Genomic DNA, 23,280 nt, shown 5'->3' on the forward strand with positions numbered 1-23,280 from the left:
TTATTAGCACCAGTCCTACAGTTAAGAGGATTCTTCCCCCCTGCTTCCTTTTTCTGTTATAAATTCTGGTTTCCTGTTATCCCTCTCCATCTCATCTGATGAAGTGGGTTTTGCCCACAGGAAGAAGCTCCTCATTGTCCACCAATGCAGATTAACCAAAGATATAAAAACGACATTAATAAAAAAAGGTTTTTCATCTGATTGTTCTCTGCATTATAACTGTGCCTGCAGAGTTTGCCCTAGCACAATAATATGAGGAACAGAGAGCATGTATTCCATTTTGTGTTTATTATGAAAGTGAGTCTAGCAAAAGTTTTATTACATGCTTCATTTTGAGCTTTGACCTGGTAAACAAAGCTACTGGTATACAGAGGCAAAGGGTAATGTAGCGTCAGATAAGATACATTTACATCATCGTTTTCTACTACTAAATCTGGCAGTTTTGTTAAAATGTTGGCAAAGCTCAGACCACTGTATTTTATTTCTAAGTATCAAACTTTGTACATTTATTCACTATCTTTGCTCTAACTAACATGGTACAATTCATATGGAAATAGCTGTTTGTACATAATTTACATAGGTAATAAACCTTCGCCTCACCAGCAGCATCTACAAGGGTTTAGTTCAAATAATTTCACATGCCCAGTGATCTATAAACAGCAAAACGGTACATAAACCAGTATCTTTACCAATCATTCCTCTCCCCTTCCCAAGATCTAGCCTAACAGAAGTTCCCGTTTAACATATAAAAGATATAGTTGACTTTAATCAGGCAAAACTCTCACTTACCTTAGTGGCAGTTTTGCCTGGTTACAGACTCCAAGATCAGGATCAATGTGTAGTTTTACCATTTCCATGGCAACCAAGTCAAACTACTACTTTTCCTGATCTCTGTACTATATTGGGCATAATGTTTTGAATCCCCTTTTTGTTTCTGGATTTTATTTTCCTCTGTATCCCAATAAGATAATAGGAGCTAATGTTAACTTTAACATACATTTCCTTTATGTTAAGAAAATAGTAAGCACTTTAGAATGGTAATTGATGATCTCTGCTACCACAACTAGCAGGCTGCATTGTCCTAGAGAGCATTCGTTATAATCCCTGGGAGACTGCTGGAATAACAGACTAATTACCTGTAGAAATGAATCTTGCAACTGACTAAATGCTACCCAGGCCCTAATGTAACATTTTAATCATCACATTTCAGTAATCACCACTAGCAATGCAAACTAGCAGTATTCCCAAGATATAAAATGCACAAAAATATTTACAAAATACATTTAAAAAAAAGGGTTTACAATGCAAAATAATGAAAAAACCCAAAAGAACAATACGTTTTTTATTAAAATAAAATTTTGTTGAGCATAGCTGTTTGTTGTTTTCCTAAATATGGAAGTTTATTTTGCAATGAGAAATTCAACTGTCTTTCTTGGAGTACACACTTCTGTGTATTTTGTGGAAGTATGAAGCTACAGTCACTGATTAAAAAACTGTTAAAGTGTTAAATTAAAATTACTCCTTTACTACACTAATTTAAAATACAATGCATTGAATATTCCTAAAATATCATACAGTGCTACTTATAGTTATTGTCTTTAAAAGTAAAATCAGTGCTATACATAAGCAAAAGTTCAGTTGAAACCTACTTGCAATGGTTTCTATGTATTTAAACTTGTTATCTCAACTTTCTGAATACAGATTGTTTAAATTATTACAGCTAAGGGTACCACTGTACATTTTTATTGTTGTATATTACACATTAATTTTATAGATTAATATCTAATTGTAGAAACAGAATAAATAAATGAAATAGTAAACTGGAATTGTATATATTCAGATACTTAGATAACAATTCTTTGCCTTAAAGAGTTAATCTTCCTGTACATTTCATTCAAATGGAAAATGTGATGACAAAAAATAGAGACCAAGAGAGGAGGTTTTTTTTTTTTTGCATCTCAACCCAAAATTGAGGAATAAAGTCATATTATTTTACAGTAATTTCCCTTCTTCCAAAAATTATTCTAGTGGAAGACAAAAGTTTTTCCTTTTTTTTCCAAGTGCTTACAACATTCTCTTATCCTAGAAAACTAAGTATAAAAAGTCTCAATGTACTGAGATTTTATAGAATTTTCGCAGTTAATGACATTCCCATCAAATGATAGTTTAAACTGAAAAAAACAGCAGTTAGAAGAAACCATTACACTAATATGTGTAATTATATCTTCAGGTCTGGCTTTTTAGCTCCATTGAAATCAATGGGATCTTTGCCATTGAATTCAAAGGGGTCAGGATTTCATCCCAGATTTAAAAAAAAAAAAAAAGATCATTAAAAGTTAGTCAGAATCCAGACAACAGCAAAGTCAAAGACCAGTTATTTTAGCAGTTCGGGTAGACTATGAACCACAATGTTGCTTTCACTCTTAAAAGATTATTTTCATGGTAGTGAGTCCTGGATTATTTATAAAAATGACTGAAACAATAAATTAAATATCTTGGGTAAATAAACAAGGGAACCTTTTTAGTTTGGACGTTTAATTTTGGATAATTTGCTCACATGGCATTAATATTACTTCTTTTTAGTTCTACTTGCATGACATAGGACTGAAAAATTAACCATGCTCATTAAAGGTCATCTAATAAATCAGACTGTAGACACTCTGAATATTCTGGGCTCAATTCTCTTCTCATTTAAGCCAGTGTAAAACAGAAGTAAATTCACTAAATCAGTGATGTTACCCTGGTGTAAAATTAGTAAGAGAGAAGACCAGTGCCTTTTCACAGTTCCTTTCTTCAGTATTGTGTCAGTCTAAATTAAATGCATGATTTGTAGAATATTGATTTGTAGCTCATAGAAATGGTCTTGATCCTGTTTAAAGTCCAAGGTTTGGAATCTTTCACAGATATACATATTTTCCAGTAATTGTCTCACCGATGAGGGAAAAATAACATTCACTGTGGCAGCTGGTATAAATGGACTAAATTACCAAAGAATTTCATGATTGCAGCATATGGCTCTCTCACTAAGATTCAGTGTAGAAACAGGATGCTTTTCATATAAAGCTCCTCAATTTTTTCTGCCAATCCACATCAGTAGTTAAGGACTCACTAACAGCCTTTTGGAAGTACAGTCTGTCAGATGTACATCCTGCCTGCTCATGGAGAAGAGACTTTGTATGTCATGTTTTTCCATGCCTAGAGAGGATGTATGACAGAGTTAATAAATAAAAGTACATCATCTTCTGATAGCACAATCATTCCTATCAATACATAATTACTGGACATATACAACAGGCATAATGTCCAGTTCTGGAATCAAAATTTCTAAAGTTTTGGAAGTTCAAATACAGGACTTTTCTTCAGACTTAGAGGATTTGGAACGAATGGCAAATTACAGCATCAGCTTCAAATTCGAAGCTTTCTCAAAATTTGATGGTGTTCTTGTGGTTTGGGCACATCCCCAATAATTATACTACAGAGTATATTTGACTTTACTCTCTGGGGCAAAACTAAACAAAAAAAATTGAAAAACAAAAAGTGTTATAGAGAGAGAGGTTGTTTGCATACAAGCAACTTGTGTATGTATGATGGAGGAAAGTAGAGATTGATGGTAGGATGAAGGAACAGATCAAACATTGAACATGGCAGTCTTACTGAGTTGGCAATTTACATCAGCTGGTGTAAATTGTCATAACTCCACTGAATGCAATGCTCAGCTGATGATCTGCCTCATTGAATTTAGTGCCCTGCTTCTGGTTGTATTCAAATTAAACCCACATGCCTACACCATAGCAGTTATTACCCATCAGAAAATAATAATGCCACAATCATTATATCCAGCAACTTCTAATTAGTGCAGTCTACAAGATCACAGAAAGTATGCTCTGTCTGTCATTTTTGTAGGAGATGAAGAACATTTAGGGATGATTCACTACCATGTCTCAAAACAGTAAGTGCAGGATATAGGATAGGAGGAGAGATTTCAAAAAATAAGTGCTACTGGTGTTTAGTTTTCAAACATAGGAACATTTTCAAATTGAAAGAGCTAATTTATGGATATGGAATTAGGTCATCACAAAGTAATACCTTTTCAATTACCCTGTAGTAACGTGAAGCCATAAATAGAAAATTATTTTGTTGTACTAGATTTAGATGCAATATTGTCAATTTAGGTTAAAGACCTACCTTTTTTTGTACATATTCAACTTGCAATTTGGAATATCTTTATTTTTGGTATCATGAAAGTGCCTCTCTCACAAAGAGGGACGCATAATTAATGCCCCAATTTGTCCCATGTGCTTTGAGTCTCAGAAGTTTGATAGCTTATCTCCACCTGCAAAACAAGAAATTTCTTGCTTTGCTGCTATTACTGAATGGAGATATGTTCTGACAAATTGTCATATCGTTCTGTGACACTATCAATGGAAACACTAACATCTACAAACCAGAAGCTTAACTGAAATTAATATGGCACCATATTCTATTTGGTGAATAACAGTTTCTGCCAGTATAACTCACCAACCTGTTTTTTAAAAGCACTTACACAGCTCTGAAGTTCATATAATACTTTTGGAAGGGGATTTTTAATAGAAATTTTTACTTATATAAGTGAAATATTAAGTGTTTATGAAAACCATTAGCTACAAGAAACTACCACTTGATGCTAACTGTTTTTCATTAGAAATTTGCACATCTGTCTTCACATTTCTAAGGGGAAATGTATGATTTTCTATATATACTCTACAAGAAACATTCAGTATATCAGCTACATACTTGTAATGTCCAAGCTGTTTTTTTTTTTTGCTTGCAGCATTAGACCCAGACTTACTTCCTTTGACTGACAAATGCAGTTTGAAAGTTCAGAGAACAATGTCCAACTGCCAGGTAATCATTATGTTATTTCTTTAAATTGTGTGTCGTCTTTTGAGAATTTCAGTTTTTCAGTAGTTTTAAATTGGCTTGCTGTCGTGACCAATTCAACCATTTTGGATAACACCTGGGACACTTTTGCAATGTTCACATCACTCTGAAGTACTATGTTTCTTTGTCGTATTTGAGCTTTCATATTTATACATGCATATTTATCATCTATATATAGATTCTTCTATTATCCACTGCAGTCTATTGTGTAATTATAAGTGTTTTTACTAAAAAACACATTACATGTTTTTCCATTCTACAGATGCTTTAGGCTAAGCACTGATTGTTCATCCCTTGTAACAACCACCCTTGGACTCCTTCTAGGCAAGCGATCATTTAAAAAAAAAATAGGTTCAACATTCTTGAAGAAGGGATCTTACTGAAAGCTAGCATGTTTGGTAACATTCAATTGCAAAGAAGGACCTTCCTTTAAAAAAAGGAAGCAACTCAAAAGGCTCTTTAATAAAAAAATGAACTTAAAATTAGTGAGGGGACAATTTTAGCACACTAAAGCAGAACCAATAGGAAAGAAGGCATCTCCCCCATCCCTCAAATGGCTAAATGGCCAGATTAAAAAAGATTTTCCAACCAACTGGGTACCTTTCAGGAAATGGAAATCAAGCTCAGCTGTAACCCGGAGAAAGGAACAGAAACTATTGCCAGTAAAATTTAAATTGGAAATTAGGAAAGCAAAATGGGAGTTTCAAGAGTGATTAGCCAGACATAAAAATGTGCATATAAATTAGCATAAAACAGCTTTAAAGTATATATCAGAAGCACAAAGTTTTTGAGAGCATTCATAAGTGTGTTGGATTATCAGGAAGATAAGGGAGCAGAGGAGAAGCAAAGACTCACCATGATTTATCTGCCTGAGTCTTCATCACAAGGGATGGTGGATAGGGATACCTATCTCTTTAGGTAATAAAGATGAGGAACCAAGGGGAAGGTGGTGAACCTCCCCAGTAAATTAAACAAATCATGAGGCTCCAGGTGGTACACATCCAAGATTTCGAAGAACTGAAAAATGAAGTGTCTGTGGTGCTAACAAAAATATACAATCTCTCACTGAAATCCCATTATATCAGTGAACTGATGGGATTACAGGATTCTTGTACCTTCTTCATATGCATCTGGTACTTGTTGCTGCCAGAGACAAGATGGGCCCCTAGTCTGATTTGGGTATTTTGAGTAGAAATCTGATACTAAAGTAAATGGGAGTTTTGGGAGTGCAAGGAATGCAGAATCAGACTACTAATGTATATTTAATTAATTAAAAAATATTATAAATGGATTGCAAAAAAAATAATTTCTGTTTTCCCCTTTAGAAATATGGCTTTTACAAGAGGTATATTTATATAATGATTTAGAGATGGGAAATCTAATGTAAAAGTTAATTTATCCTGTGATCCTCCTATTCAGTGCTCTTTTATCAGGAGTAATTCCCATTGACTAGGATGTAAGGAGTACCTGAATAAGGAGCAAGAATAGGACCCACCTGCTGAATGAGACACTGTAAACTAATGAGCAAAATAATGAATTCTACATTAACTAATATCTGTCATAAATTAAGCTTGAAGACTGTTAAGTGAAAGCTAATCTTTCCTTGTATCATAAAATTTAAAGAGACTTCATTTTGAGATAAACAGAATTTACAAGCACATGGAGAAGTTATTTAATCATCTAAGTGAAGTCACAAATAGATGCAAGTAAATACTGTGTGTGGGAGTAGAGGTTTAAGAATGAGTAGTATTTACAGTAACTAAAGATAATATTACTAATGTACCCACAAATAGAAGTATATATTTATATATTTATATATTGTACTTAATTAGATGCTCTAATAAGGAAAAGAAAAACGGACTACTACTTTTTGTTCTTTGTTTCTCATCCACCCTATTGTGATAGTCTTCAAAGAGACCAAATGGCATCCAAAATCCATGACTGTATCTACAGCAGGACAGGTAGTGGTAGACCTTTGAAGAAGGCTATAATAGGGCAGATAAAACAGGTAGGGCATGGGATTCAATCATGTATAATCCATAAAACAAAATTATACATCCATTTCTTTTTTTTTTTTTTTGGTTTATACTAGAACAAAGTCTTCACAAAACCACAAATGGGAAATAAGAAAATTTAGATTTTTTTGTTTTTTTTACCTAAAATGTCAAATATAAAGTTCAAGTGCAATTCAAAATCCAAATAGTATTTATGCTACATACTCTTTTCTATCACAAAACTTAGTTGCAGGTAGTTTCTTTAACAGGTTGAACAGGTTTCTTCTTTGCTTAGAAGAAAACTATTTTTGCTAGAAAATATATTTTCTAAAATGAACATTTTCAATGAAACATGAAGACATACTAGTGCAGACACAAATCTGGATCTTCAATTGGATGCACTCAAGGATCCACAAGTATTCTTCTTTGAAGTTAAAAAAGCCCATTCAGCATATTGCCTTTTAACAATTATAAAACATTATAGTTATTCTTCAATATATAATTGAAAGTAAAGACTGCAAAAAATAGCCTTCCAATGAGCAAATGTTCTACTGTGGAGGAAAATACAATATGTGACAAGAATGCAAAATAACCCCAAATTGAATATTACTAGGAAACTATTTGTATGGTCGTAGAAATCTGGAAACTTTTGATCGCAGTAGCTTTATAAATGATCTTGGGAACATCTCCTTCGACTCTTGTGCTGTGTACTTGAAATAGTTTTGAGGATGTGCCAGAACGTCAAATAGGGCTTTGATCAATTTCTTGTCCTACGAGACACAAAGTGTACATCAAGCACTTACTTTGATTGTATTAGTTGCTGTACAACTTTTAAAATAAATATTCATTATGCTTTTCTTTGACAAAAGCTGCCATTAGGCAAAGCAGGTTAAGCATACTCTAGTCCACGTTGTGTTTTGCATATTATACTATAGGCAGTATACTAACTCCTCCATTTTAACATGTGTAATTGGTGATATTTGGGGGGGAAAGGGTGAACTTTTGGCCTCATTGAAATCAGTGGCAAATTTCCCAAAGACCAAAACGGAGCCAGGATTTCACCCAGTGTTTTCAGTCCTTTTGTTGTGTAGCTTTGCCATCCCTAGGATTTACCCAAATAGCCAGTCAGTTTTTTCCCCCTTTTATTTGTTTGGGACTGTCACATGGCAACATGGGACTGAAAAGTATGTACAGGTTGGACCTCACTGGTCTGGCACCTTTGGGACCAGTCCAGGGAATTTGCTGGACCAGGGAAGGTCCCTCCCCTCATGGCTCTGCTGCCACCTGGCTAAGGCTCCTACCTTCTTCCCCTGCTGCTGCCTCAGCCTTCCTGGGCTCTCCCCAGCCCTGATACTGCTGGGACCAGAGCGCCATGGCCGGAGTTGTGCAGCCGGGCAGAGCTCCACAGTGCCTGGCTGCACCGCTGGGGTCAGAGCTCTGTGGCTGGGGCGGAGGGATGGGGATGAAGCTCTGCAGCCTAGGCCAGAGCAACCTGGCTGCTGCTGGGGCTGGAGTTCCCTGTCGACTGGAGCCAGAACTTGGCCGGAGCTCCACAGCTGGGGATGGGTCCAGAGCTTCCTGGCTGCTGCTGGGGTCAGACCTCCCTGGCCAGGGCCGGAGATCCATGGCCATGGCCAGGCTAGAGGTCCCTGGCCACTGAAGCCAGGGGGCTCCACTGGGGCCAGAACTCCCCACCATGCCATCTGTCCTCCTCCCTCCTCCCTCACTCTGGGCTCCCTGCTGAGTCACTGGTGCCCCTTATGATGCTCTTGTCCTGCCATCAGACCTCTCTCTTCCTGGGCTCTGTGGTCCAGGAACATCTGTGGTCCATGCTGGAAAACAGATGTTGCTGGACCAGGGACCTCCAGTAAGGGGAGGATGCAACTTGTACTCAAATATTAAAATTGGATTGTGGAAAATCACAGAATTTGTCTGGAGGACTCAAGGGCAGGAGTAGGACATGAAACTCCTTTGCCTCACTTTTTAAAAATTGACTAGATTTTAAGCTGGCTAAGTGCCTTTGTCATATAGATGGTTTGGGTCCAGGATAATGTCAGCTGAGCACAGTACCTCTGACTAGTCATAGAATCCTAGAATCCTAGGACTGGAAGGGACCTCAAGAAGTCATCGAGTCCAGTCCCCTGCCCTCATAGCAGGACCCAGCACTGTCTAGACCAGTGGTCCCTAATGTTTTGGGGCTGCCGGGTGCCTGGGGGCGGGGCCGCTCATGCGCTGCGCGTACAGGGGCGGGGCCGCTCACAGGCCACGTGACTGGGGGTGGGGCTAAGCATGCGCCGCACGCCCGAGATCGGCACCGGCATGTGCTGCAATCCCAGGCAGGCGCTGCCCAGGGGCCGCGGGGCCGGGGCTGGCAAGGGCATGCACAGCGCCCCCAGGGGCGGGGATCAGGGTTGGCACTGACACGCGCGGCGCGGCTGGGGCCGGCCATGCACCCGGGGCTGGCACCTGTCGCACGCCCGGGGGCGGGGCCAGCCCAGATTGCTTCGCGGGCGCACGTAAAGGGCCCGGCGGGCGCCATGGCGCCCACGGGCATCAGGTTGGGGACCACGGGTCTAGACCATCCCCGATAGACATTTATCTAACCTACTCTTAAATATCTCCAGAGATGGAGATTCCACAACCTCCCTGGGCAATTTATTCCAGTGTTTGACCACCCTGACAGTTAGGAACTTTTTCCTATTGTCCAACCTAAACCTCCCTTGCAGCAGTTTAAGCCCATTGCTTCTTGTCCTATCCTTTGAGGCCAAGGAGAACAATTTTTCTCCCTCCTCCTTGTGACACCCTTTTAAATATCTGAAAACCACAATCATGTCCCCTCTGTCTTCTCCTTTCCAACTAAACAAGCCCAATTCTTTCAGTCTTCCTTCATAGGTCATGTTCTCTAGACCTTTAATCATTCCTGTTGCTCTTCTCTGGACCTTCTCCAATTTCTCCACATCTTTCTTGAAATGTGGCACCCAGAACTGGACACAATATTCCAACTGAGGCCTAGCCAGCACAGAGTAGTGTGGAAGAATGACTTCTCGTGTTTTGCTCACAACACACCTGCTAATGCATTCCAGAATCATGTTTTTTTTTTTTTGCAAAAGCATCACACTGACTCATATTGTGAGTCCACTATAACCCCTAGATGCCTTTCTGCCGTACTCCTTCTTAGACAGTTGCTTCCCATTCTGTATGTTCCTTCCTAAGTGGAGCACTTTGCATTTGTCCTTATTAAACTTCATCCTGTTTACCTCAGACCACTTCTCCAGTCTGTCCAGATCATTTTGAATTATGATCCTATCCTCCAAAGCAGTTGCAACCCCTCAAAGTTTGGTATCATCTGCAAACTTAATAAGTGTACTCTGTACGCCAATATCTAAATTGTTGATGAAGATATTGAACAGAACCGGTGCCAAAACAGACCCCTGCAGAACCCCACTTGTTACTCTTTTCCAGCAGAATTGTGATTCATTAATAACTACTCTTTGGGAACAGTTATCCAGCTAGTTATGCACCCACCTTATAGTAGCCCCATCTAAGTTGTATTTGACTAATTTATTGATAAGAATATCATGCAAGACCATATCAAATGCCTTACTAAAGTCTAGGTATACCACGTCCACCGCTTCTCCCTTATCCACAAGACTCGTTATTTTATCAAAGAAAGCTATCAGATGGGTTTGACAGGATTTGTTCTTTACAAATCCATGCTGGCTGTTACCTATCACCTTATTATCTTCCAAGTGTTTGCAGATGATTTCCTTAGTTACTTGTTCCATTATCTTTCCTGGCACAGAAGTTAAATTGACAGGTCTTCATATGAGGATTGACATGGTCATAGGCATCAGGGGAGTGAAGCAGGGTCCAGTTGGAATGGTTTACTTCATCTTCCAGGGAACAATGAGGTGTATGCTCTGATGGTCTGATCTGGCTAAAATTAAGGTCCAGGCTCTCCCTAAGAGAAGCTGAAAATTCTACGTTATTTCTATCACATACTGTTTTGGTTGGACAATGTCATTCGTTCTGCTTCAGAAAGAATCTTGGACTGAAGGGAAGTCCTTCCGCAAATACTGCCTCCTCCTCCCCCATGCAATAATCCTCCCTTTGGAATTAATTCAGAAACTAACTGTGGAAAGCCATTTGCCACTGTATTACAAGTTTCCTGGGTTGTTTTTATTTCCCTTTTTGAGATGGGCACTATATTTCCCCTTTTTCAATCTTCTGGAATCTCTCCTGTTTTCCCAAAGATGATAGCTAAAGGCTCTGATACCTCCTCTATCAGCTCCTTAAGTATTCTAGGATACATTTCATCAGGCCCTGGTGACTTGCAGATATCTAACTTTTCTAAGTGATTTTTAACTTGCTCTTTTATTTTAATCTTCTAAACCTACCCCTTTCCCACTAGCATTCCTTCATTAGACTTCTCAGTGAAGACCGAAACAAAGAAGTCAATAAGCATCTCTGCCATTTCCAAGTTTCCTGTTACTGTTTCCCCCTCCTCACTGATCAATGGGCCTCCCCTGTCCTTGGTCGTCTTCTTGCTTCTAATATAGTTATAGAATGGCTTCTTGTTTCCCTTTATGCCTGTAGCTAGTTTAAGCTCATTTTGTGCCTTTGCCTTTCAATCTTGCCCCTGCATTCCTGTATTGTTTGCCTATATTCATCCTTCGTAATTTGTCCTAGTTTCCATTTTTTATATGGCTCCTTTTTTATTTTTAGATCATGCAAGATCTCCTGGTTGATCCAAGGTGGTCTTTTGCCATATTTTCTATCTTCCCTATTCAGTGGAATAGCTTGCTATTTACAGCTCTAAGCACAAAGGTCACTTTAGATAGATACATCATAATAAACTACTGTACCCACACTGCTGACATTAAACACAGCTTGTTTCCCAAGCCACTACTCTAATTTCTTCCATTATCATGCAGAGAGGAACATTTTGGAAGAGTGACAGTGGAAGAGGCCTGGGAATGTAGCCAGGGAATCAACACCTGTGGGTAATTTTGCAGAGCTCCCCTTCCAAAAAAAATCCAAATTCAGACATCTGAACATGAACAGGCAAAACAGCTATGCAAACAACACCAGCACCAATTTACAGCAGTGAATGTGACTAACTTTAAGCAGGAGTAGTCTCATTGACTTTAATGGGACTTCTCAACTTAAAGCACATGAGCATATTCGTATGACGGGTTTTCACCACATCTGTAACAATGGCTTGACTTTTGCATTATCTTCCTGTTCTTTGGCATTTCCTGTCTCTCTAGGCAATGCATTTACTCCTATAGGTTTTGGATTTTAAAGCAGAAACACTGAGTTTTGTCTTTTGTGTTGCTTTGTTTGCTGTGGCTTCCAACCTTTCCTCATTTATTAAAACAAAAAAAAAAAAAACCAAATTCATTTTCTTAGACGTGTGTGATGTGGGTGAATCTTGTTGAGACAAGACAAATTGTTTGCATAAATAATGGTTTTTTTACATGTACATTAATCTAGCTCACTGACTCATTTAGTGCCAGATTAATGTGGAAGAGTGCTGTTCAAACAATGTCTTTCCATGACAGATTAAGTCTTTTACTGATATACAAGTATGTAACTGAGAACCTCATTTGGGTCCTGCGTCAGTAATGTCCATAAGTACATGTTCAACTTTAAATAGTCCCATTAAAGTCAATGAGGCTACTTCTGCTTAAAGTTAGTCATATGCTTAAATTCTTTGCTGAACTGGAGCCTTAAATAGGTGCTAAATTAGCAGCATGTAGCCAATTTAATCCAATGTACTTTATGGGCATGGTAAGCCCTACAAGTGTTGCCTAAGTGTATCTCATTGATTTCAAGCTACATGTGACATGCCAGCTGATGCTCAGACAAGAGAGGGATCAATCTGATGGGGTTAAAAAATAGCTAGTGAAGCTTGGCTTTTCACTGCTCACTTGTAATACAGTGGCAAATGGCTTTCCACAGTTAGTTTCTGAATTAATTCCAAAGGGAGGATTATTGCATGGGGGAGGAGGAGGCAGTATTTGCGGAAGGACTTCCCTTCAGTCCAAGATTCTTTCTGAAGCAGAACGAATGACATTGTCCAACCAAAACAGTATGTGATAGAAATAACGTAGAATTTTCAGCTTCTCTTAGGGAGAGCCTGGACCTTAATTTTAGCCAGATCAGACCATCAGAGCATACACCTCATTGTTCCCTGGAAGATGAAGTAAACCATTCCAACTGGACCCTGCTTCACTCCCCTGATGCCTATGACCATGTCAATCCTCATATGAAGACCTGATTTCCAAAGCTGCTGAGCCTTCTCAGTTGCCATGGTCTCCAACTAGAACTGCAGATACTGAGCACTTTGAAAACCAGATCTTCAGTGTATACAAGCTATGAGTTTTCCCTACTGAGGAGACAATGTTAACCCTGCTCTGGTAGTGGCTGTATATAGTGTCTGTACCTCATCATCCTGTTTTATAATTCAGTGTCTCTGTATCAGCCAGAGATCCATATTGCAATCTTCAGTAAAACATGCAGGAGTCAGGCTAGCTAGAGAGAAGGTTTAGCACATTTACTACATGCATGAGCACTCAGCTCATTCTGAGTCTGCCCAGTCTTCTAAACATACCTAGTTCACACTGGGGCTGTATCCATACTAGAATCTAGGCATGTAATTCCCATCTTGCATTGGCATACCTTTACTAGCTGGTTGTGAGTTAGTATTGACTATAAATAGTAAAGCCAAAGCATGGCTTAGCAGTGCCCAGTATAACCTGCCTGAGCCCCATGGAGGAGAGTTGGAAGTATTTCAAAGGGACGTTGTTAAGGGCCCAAAAGCAAACAATTCCGCTGTGTAGGAAAGATAGAAAATATGGCAAAAGACCAGCTTGGCTTAACAAGGAGATCTTGCATGATCTCAAAATAAAAAAGGAGTCATATAAAAAATGGAAACTAGGACAACTAACAAAGGATGAATATAGGCAAGCAACACGGGAATGCAGGGGCAAGATTAGAAAGGCAAAGGCACAAAATGAGATCAAACTAGCTACAGGCATAAAGGGAAACAAGAAGACCTTTTATAAATACATTAAAAGCAAGAGGAAGACCAAGGACAGGGTAGGCCCACTGCTTAGTGAGGAGGGAGAAGCAGTAACAGGAAACTTAGAAATGGCGGAGATGCTCAATGACTTCTTTGTTTCGGTCTTCACCGAGAAGTCTGGAGGTGTGCCTAACGTAGTGAATACAAGCAGAGAGAGGGTAAGTTTAGAAGATAGGATACACAAAGAACAAGTTAAAAATCACTTAGGAAAGTTAGATGTCAGCAAGTCACCAGGTCCTGATGAAATGCATCCCAGGATACTCAAGGAGCTGATAGAGGAGGTATCTGAGCCTTTAGCTATGATCTTTGAAAAATCATGGCAGACAGGGGAGATTCCAGAAGACTGGAAAAGGGCAAATATTGTGCCCATCTATAAAAAGGGGAATAAGAACAACCCAGGAAACTACAGACTAACGTCTGTCCCAGGGAAGATAATGGAGCAGGTAATTAAGGAAATCATATGCAAACACTTGGAAGGTAATAAAGTGATAGGGAATAGCCAGCATGGGTTTATGAAGAACAAGTCATGCCAAACTAATCTGATAGCTTTCTGTGATAGGATAACGAGCCTTGTGGATAAGGGAGAAGCGGTGGATGTCATATACCTAGACTTTAGTAAGGCATTTGATACGGTCTCGCATGATATTCTTATTGATAAACTAGGCAAATATAACTTAGATAGGGCCATGATAAGGTGGGTGCATAATTGGCTGGATAACCGTAGTCAGAGAGTTGTTGTTAACGGTTCTAAATCCTGCTGGAAAGGGATAGCAAGTGGAGTTCCTCAAGGGTCTGTTTTGGGACCCGTACTGTTCAATATCTTCATCAATGATGTAGATATTGGGATAGAGAGTACGCTTATTAAGTTTGCAGTTGATACCAAACTGGGTGGGGTTGCAACTTTTTTGGAGGATAGGGACATAATTCAAAATGACCTTAGCAAGTTAGAGAAATGGTCAGAGGTAAACAGGATGAGGTTTAATAAAGAGAAATGCAAAGTGCTCCACTTAGGAAGGAACAATCAGTTCCATACATACAAGATGGGAAGCGACTGTCTAGGAAGGAGCATGGCGGAAAGGGATCTAGGGGTCATAGTGGACCACAAGTTGAATATGAGTCAACAGTGGGATGCTGTTGCAAAAAAAGCAAATATGATTTTAGGTTGTATCAACAGGTGTGTTGTAAGCAAAACTCGTGAAGTCATTCTGCCGCTCTACTCTGCACTAGTTAGGCCTCAGCTGGAGTACTGTGTCCAGTTCTGGGCGCCACATTTCAAGAAAGATGTGGAGAAATTGGAAAGGGTACAGAGAAGAGCAACAAGAATGATTAAAGGTTTAGAGAACATGACCTATGAAGCCAGGCTTCATGAACTGGGCTTGTTTAGTTTGGAAAAAAGAAGATTAAGGGGGGACATGATAGCGGTTTTCAAATATCTAAAAGGGTGTCACAAGGAGGAAGGAGAAAATTTGTTCTTCTTGGTTTCTGAGGACAGGACAAGGAGTAATGGGCTTAAAGTGCAGCAGGGGAGGTTTAGATTGGACATTAGGAAAAAATTCCTAACTGTCAGGGTGGTCAAATATTGGAATAAATTGCCAAGGGAGGTGGTGGAATCTCCCTCTCTGGAGATATTTAAGAACAGGTTAGATAGACATCTGTCAGGGATGGTGTAGATGGAGCGTGGTCCTGCCTTGAGGGCGGGGGGCTGGACTCGATCACCTCTTGAGGTCCCTTCCAGTCCTATTATTCTATGATTCTATGATACATGTTGAGTATGAAACCGCAGAGTTCTGATGAGTTTGCATTTGACATGGCTAAGTTATGCTCCGGCTGCTGCTACCAGTACTCCTGAGGTTACACTTTTATTTATATTTGTGCTAGTTCTTACCATGCATATGTGAAAATGAGCTGGGAATACACCCCTAACTCACAGCATGAAAACAAACTGGGCCTGCTGGAATGCCTAATGAAAGTGTTTGCACAGTCACCATCATAGTGACCTAACATCAGTTCATTTGTATGGGCACACCCCTGCTAGTATCCATCAATTCTAAACCCTGGGTAGCACTTCTGTCCCTAGGATGGACCTAAACCAAATAATGGGATCCAACACCAGAACTAACCATTCACAGTCTCCCAGGCTTTTAAAATTTGGGTTGGAATTCTGCAGCTTGGTGACATTAACACTTGGGCTGTGTCTACACTGGCGCGATCTTGCGCCAAAGCAGCCACTCTTGAGCAAAAACTTGCTGCCTGTCTATACTGGTCGTGTGTTCTTGCACAAGTAAACTGATATTCTACTGTATAAAATCAGTGCTTCTTGCGCAAGAACTATGATGCTCCTGCTCAGGAATAAGCCCTCTTGCGTAACTGTTCTTGCGCAAGAGGCCAGTGTAGACAGGCAACATGAATTTCTTGCGCAAGAAAGCCCTATGGTTAAAATGGCTTTCTTGCGCAAGAGCGTCTACACTGGCATGGATGCTCTTGCGCAGAAGTACATCTCTTGCACAAAGGCACATGCCAGTGTAGATGCTCTCTTCTGGAAGAGCTTTTGCACAAGAACTCTTCTGCGCAAGAAACTGCCGGTGTAGATGTAGCCTTAGGCTATATACAGAGTATTCAGAAGGTGACTGCATCGATTGACTAGTGCTAGCCACAATAGGTGAATGCAGGGGAAGCTGTTTATAGAATATTCTATTTCTTTGTTCCTATGGGCAGTGTCATTCTTTTTTATTTTAAGTACAAAGAATTACATAGACATTAACAGGTCTTTATACATTGCCTCCTCCTCATCTGTTAATTAGAGGCAAGAGCTCTATTATAAATCTGAATATTTTTCATGGCTATGCATGCCGAGAAAGAAAAATAGTGGTGCTGAGATCCACTATGTGAATCTCAGAGTGGAAGTTTATTCTTAAATGATCACAGCTAGATTTAATAAAAATACAGAAACTGTGGAAGCAATAGCTCTAATTCCCGAACATGGTGACTAACAGACTCAGTGAAACTACCTACCTCTTATCTTAGTGCTAATGTATTCTACATACATGTCAAACTGAATAGTTGGCCTTGCTTAGCTAAAAGAAAGTGGACATACTTTTAGAATTTCTTGATGATTTTCTGATGCGTATAATCGTCCATCTCGAACAATGTCTTCTATCAGCTGTTGATAATCCTCTGAAAAATAAGAAGTAAAGGGACTGGTAAGCAACAGTTTATGAAGTAATCACAGAGATTAGTATCCAGTCAACTGCTAACTAGCTAGAAAGCATTTGAGAACAAATTTAGTTTTATACTCATTCAGGATATGTCTACAGTACGGGACAAGGTCAAATTAAGATACGCAACTTTAGCTACGTTATTTGCGTAGCTGAAGTCGAAGTACCTTAACTCGACTTTTGGTGCTGTCCACACTGCAGGAAGTCAAAGGGAGAACGCTCTTCGTCAGACTTCCTTTATTTCTTATGGAAGCAGGATTACCAGCATTGACCAGAGTGCCCCTCTCAGTTCGAATTAGCTGTCTTAACTAGACCCGCTCATTCAAACGCTGGAAGATGGACAGTGGCAACTTCGATCGTCTCGGTAGGGTAGCTGTACCCACAGTGTCTCCAATACCAGTACTATATAATCAACTTAATACTTTAAGTTCTATACTGATTGATGTTATCAGTTTTCTTTATAAATGTTAATTTCACTTCACAAAGCCATTATAAGGCAGGAAAGTTTTATTATCCACCTTTTACAGATAAAGAAACTGAGGCACAGAGATAATAGGTGACTTGCCAAGGTTATCTGGGAAGCCAGTGGCACAGCCAGGAATAGACTCCACGTCTTCTGACTGTCAGTCCTGTGCTTATCTAGGCCATCTCCTCTCTTGACCTTTAAATCACCTCCCCTGTCCCCAACCTAAGTCCAGATTGACTAACAATTCAGCAAATTCCACTAGTATTTGGGAAATGAGGTGTGTTAATAAAGAAATTCCTCCATACTTTTAAAAGGAAATTTCCCCTTGAATATTTCCAGTCCTAGTATTCTATGATTCTATGATATGCCCAAGAAGCATTTTTTACATATTTCCAGGTGAAGATGGTTAGTTTTATGAAGATTGCTGATGTTTTTCTTTATTATATGTTGCAAATGAGAGCTGATTAGTTATTGGAGATTTCTGTTTCCATAGGAATTGTCTATGCTGGCTTTGTTGTTTAACATAGTCATATTTTTAATTATATTTTGTTGGGCCCCAATAGGCCTTCATGAATGGACTTTCTATAACCAAAGAGCAATTATCAATAGTATTCTCATCTTCATTATGATAAACAATGATTAACAAAGAGTCTCACTGGCTTTAATAGTAGCAGGCTCAGACTCAAAGGCTGTGTCCACATTGGCACCCCTTTCCGGAAAAGGGATGCTAATGTAGACTTCGGAATAGCAAAATCGGCGGGGAATTTAAATATCCCCCGCGGCATTTGTATTTACATGACTGCCGCTTTTTTCTGGCCTGGGGATAAGCCGGAGAAAAGCGCCAGTCTAGACGTGATTCTCCGGAAAATAAGCCCTTTTCCAGAGGATCTCTTATTCCTTGAAAGTAGGAATAAGAGATCCTCCGGAAAAGGGCTTATTTTCCGGAGAATCACGTCTAGACTGGCGCTTTTCTCGGGCTTATCCCCAAGCCGGAAAAAAGTGGCAGCCATGTAAATGCAAATGCCGCGGGGAATATTTAAATCCCCCGCGGATTTTGCTATTCTGATGTGTCTAATCTGCATCCCTTTTCCGGAAAAGGGGTGCAGGGTAGACACAGCCAAAGTGTTTTATATATATCTTGTTGGAGTAAGGAATAAGAAAAGGTAATAAATCACTAAAAATAAAAAAGGGGAAAAACATGGAAGAAGACCCAAAACTATTGAGAATCAGCACTGAAATAATTCATTGAAAAAAACAAAAGTGAGTTGCATCAAATTCTTTATGCATCTCGTTTCCCCCCTTCAATCAGTATAGGATAGATTCAGACATGCAGCTCTGTACATTCAGAAATAAACAGAAAGAAAATGACTCCAGTCTTACCATCGTATGTCACATATGGGACTTGAAATCCTTTACCACTGTTTCCCTCATTTGATTTGAACTGAATCCATAGCTTTCGCGATCTGGAGGTAAATGCTATTGGTCTCTCATAAGTCTGACATGTTTCATATGTGGTAATTGATGTAGGGGATGCTAGAAAATTAAATAAATAAAGATCTTTGTAACATTACATTTCCTTTTCTTTCTCTGGAGGTAGAGATGTCCACTAATAGTCCACTCATTCATTCAGGCTTTCCTTTTAAAGGAAGTGATATTCTTTGGATAGAAGGCATGCCATCATTTTCTGCATATAAGGGGAAAGCTTCTCTCCAGAAGACTAGAGGCAACTTTCCCTTTCTGTCCCAAGGGGTGTGTCTTGACTACATCCCTCTGTCAGCAAAGGGGTGTAAATGAAGCACTTTGAATGTGCAAATGAAGCCGGGATTTAAATATCTTTTGAAAAAAGCCCTATTTCAAAAATAAAACCAGTCTAGATGCAATTCTTTTGAAAAGGGAAGGCTTTTTCGAAAGATCCTGTTAACCTCAAAAAATGAGATTTACAGGGTCTTTTGTAAAAGCACCCCATTTTTGAAAGAACTGCGTCTAGACTGTGGTTTTATTTTTGAAATAGCGCTTTTTCGAAAGTGTGCCATTACGTGAATATGCAAATGAAGTGCAGGATATTTAAATCCAAGCTTCATTTGCACTTTTGAAGTGCTTCATTTATAACCCTCTGCCAACAGAGGGATGTAGTCTAGACATAGCCAAGGTGGGGATAATAGGCAGATAGCAGGATTCAACACCAAATTACTATGATTAGAAATGATCAAGAAATGGAATCTCTAACCTGTGGGAAAATCTGTCATTTTGAAATTGATTTTGTTCTAAATCTGGATGAAAAATTGAAATTTTAAAATATTTTGTGCAATGGAAATTTCAAAGTATTTCACTTCAGAAGCATCAAAGCAAACTTATCTAAATATTCAATGTTTATAAAGTATTAAATATTAAAGCCAAAATGAAACAGAAATATCAAAACAAAACACAAATGTCAAAATGAAAATACCCCATTTCCATTATAAATCATTTAGTAACTTTTCTATCATAAATGTTATCAAAATTGACATGATCCTACAGAACGTTTTGATTTTGACACAACAGATTTTTTTGTCAGAAAATGCTGTTTCATAAATTTTCAAATAGATATAATTACTATTAATTATATGCCAGGCAGATAGTGCCCATTGTGCTTAACCCTCTGACAAAACATATTCGAAAGAGGCATTCTTTGCTCCAAAAAGCTTATACTCAAAGACAAGCTCATAAGACTTCCAGTGTTGGAAGTTAATTTGATGGCAGCAGATTGGCCATTATTTCAGAGCAAAATATCACCATACTGCAATGCAATATCAAATTACAATTGACAATTTGGGGAAACTAGAAAGGATCCCACAAACACACGAGGAAGAAATGACAGTGCCTCAGCTCCTAAGAAATAACATGGCAGATGGCAACCCAAAGATGAAGCCAGTGTTTAAAAGACAGGCCTTTTTACTTAGTTTAAAAGCAACCTGAAGAATTCATATCCCCAGGTAATAATGGAAAATATTTTACCGGAGTAAGTTTAAAAGCAGAATTAGGTTTTATGGGGCTGATCTGACTCCTATTGAACTTAGGCTATGTCTACACTGGTGGCTTTTTGCACAAGAACATCTTGTGCAAGGGTTCTTGTGCAAGAAGTCTTGCACAAGAAAACATCCACACTGCCATGTGCGAGCTGTGCTTTTGCGCAAGAGCATCCATGGCAGTGTGGATGCTCTCTTGCACAAGAAAGCTCTGATGGCCAGTTTAGCTATAGGGCTTTCTTGTGCAAGAAATCCCTGCCGAGAGTCCACACTGCCCTCTTGCGCAAGAGCTCCTGCGCAAGAGGGCTTACACCTGATAAAAAAGAGCGTAGCTCTTGTGCAAGAAGTCCTCTCTTACCATGCCATACAGTAAATTTCCTTGTGCAACAGCGGGCAGGCAGTGTGGACGCTTTGCGGATTCTTGCGCAAGAACGGCTGTACTTGCTCAAGAAGCTGTGAGTGTAGACATAGCCTTAGTGTTAACAGTCCCAGTGACTTCAGTGGGATTTAAATCAGGCTGTAAATGAGTTCCCAGATAGAATCAATGTTAAACTGGAGTTAAGACCGAGTACCTATCAATAATTTAAGGGTAACAACAATATAAGGATATTGTAATGATCCCGCAAACAAGTCTTACAAAACCAAGAAATTCAGAGGCAGGTTTTACTTTCTCATGTTTCACATGCCAAGGTACAGAAATGTACAGGAAAAGGTCCCAATAGCCTCAACTCTGCCCCATAGTTATGTTATTCAATAACCATACATTTAAGATTAGCATATCAAAATTTGAAATCCTGGATTAGATTAGATTAAATTGATTTTTAGTTACATTTTTTTTTTATGGACTCTCTACACAATAAAATTAAGACTGCATTCAAAGAATAAATCTATAATCTTGGGAGGACATGCTGTGATCTAATAAAATGTTTGGATCACTGTTTGAAGAACACATTTAAATTCAACCTTAGAGAAGGTAGCATGACCTTATATCATAAAAATAGCATGTAAAGTTACACGAGATCAGATAAGCACTTGAAGAACTATTCTCATACTTCTGGACATAGGTTGATAATTAGTTGTGGTGAAGAAAACATTTCCTTCCATATTTTAGTATTGCTGTTCCTGTAGGAGCAATATTGGCAGTAAAGGTTTTTCCCCCTGAAGCACCCAGCATTCAACAGTCTTGGAACAGTACGCAGGACTTGATGGACTGTTGGATTGGTTGCGATGAAGCAGAAGATTTCTTGCTTTTTCAATTATATGTATGCACAATGCGTGGGACTCGATTCTCTGGGTGTTACTTATTTAACGAGGTGATGGATGAGTGAGATGGCCATTACAGAGGACCAGCTGTGACTATGCCTGACAATTGGGACCTGGACAACAGCCTGGAGAATCAATACCCCATTGACTAGAGGCCTGGTGACCCGAGCAGTTGGAGGATAATGGGCTGAGGACCTGGTGACCTAACCAGTTGATTCCAGCCAATGGGGAAACAAAGGACAGATGAGAGGAGAGGAGGCCCAGGTGGCCTTTTTACCTGGAACAGAAGACAAAGGACAGAGGTGGGGCTCATGTGAAGGTAATATCAGATGCTCAACTAAAAGAAGGGGGTTTCTGGACTGGAGAGAGAAAGAGAGCAGCCAGCGCCCACCTGGATGCAGGAGAGACCTAGATGTATTATGCTAAGGGAGTTTAGGCTCTGAGAGTTTCCTGTGCTATGTTCAGACACTCAACACACCCCTTGTTTAACGCTGGCTGAAAGTCACTCATGACGAGAGATACAGGAAGCATTATTTCCTCTGGGAGTGGAAGCCTCAAGGGTTCTGAGGAAGTGGACTCCCTGAGGGGGCTCACGACAATAAACAGGCATGCTGAAGACCCAGAGAAGTGTGGTGTGAGGAGGCAGCAGGGCCTATGGCTTAACCCCTAAGAAAGGCTGTCACACTGAAGGTGTTCCTCCCAGGGACCATTGAGAGCCACAAGAGAGAGCACAAGTCCTATGAGTCTGTGACACTGGTATAGCAATTTTTTGGCTCTTATAGAATGACCTGATTAATTATATCCCCATTCTCTTAAAAAAGAGCATGTAAGAAATTGCTTACTAGTCAGATATACAGAACTGTAAATATAAATCCTTAAGAATCAAAAGCTGTTGAAACCATTGTACTAATTAAAATAGACTGTTGCTCAATACATCTGATTTTTTTAAAAATCACATCTTTCACAGCTGGTGCTTCTCTGTGCTTTAGAGTGTTAATAATAAGGTGAACAGAAACTGAAGGCTTAAGGAGAGATTTGAAGAGGAGAAGGCTAGACCACTGACTAGGCTTGCTTTTGAGAAGTCTTACAAAAATCACAGGAGAGGTGTTATATGACCCTTATCTGTGAGGCTAAACAGAAATTTGAGGCAAACTTTGGGAAACATAACAATATTTTGATAAATTAACAACCTCTTTCTTCATTACTGCACAGATATAATACTTGGACTGGAAATTTTTGAGAATGTTAGAGATGACTGGCCAGCTCACCAGCTGGTGTAGATTGTCACAGCTCCAGTGACTTCCACAGGATCTGGCCAGACAAGACTACA

The 23,280-nt window shown here is 39.4% G+C and overlaps 1 protein-coding gene across 8 annotated transcripts in view; it reads right to left on the reverse strand.

The window, feature by feature from the left end:
- Positions 1 to 269: 269 nt before the first annotated feature.
- Positions 270 to 23,280, reverse strand: part of SCUBE1 (signal peptide, CUB domain and EGF like domain containing 1) — a 294,385-nt gene continuing 271,374 nt past the window's right edge. For all 8 annotated transcript variants that reach the window (XM_006127715.5, XM_006127713.5, XM_014575791.4 and 5 more), the window contains 3 exons: positions 19,063 to 19,215; positions 17,096 to 17,175; positions 270 to 7,684 (listed from right to left, as the gene is read on the reverse strand). In XM_006127715.5, coding sequence (XP_006127777.3) covers positions 7,532 to 7,684; positions 17,096 to 17,175; positions 19,063 to 19,215 — 386 coding nt within the window. In that variant the 3' untranslated portion in view covers positions 270 to 7,531. The remainder of the gene's footprint in view (positions 7,685 to 17,095; positions 17,176 to 19,062; positions 19,216 to 23,280) is intronic.

Source organism: Pelodiscus sinensis, chromosome 1 (genome assembly GCF_052426305.1).
Source record: "Pelodiscus sinensis isolate ZL-2025 chromosome 1, ASM5242630v1, whole genome shotgun sequence".
NCBI classification, from domain to species: domain Eukaryota; kingdom Metazoa; phylum Chordata; order Testudines; family Trionychidae; genus Pelodiscus; species Pelodiscus sinensis.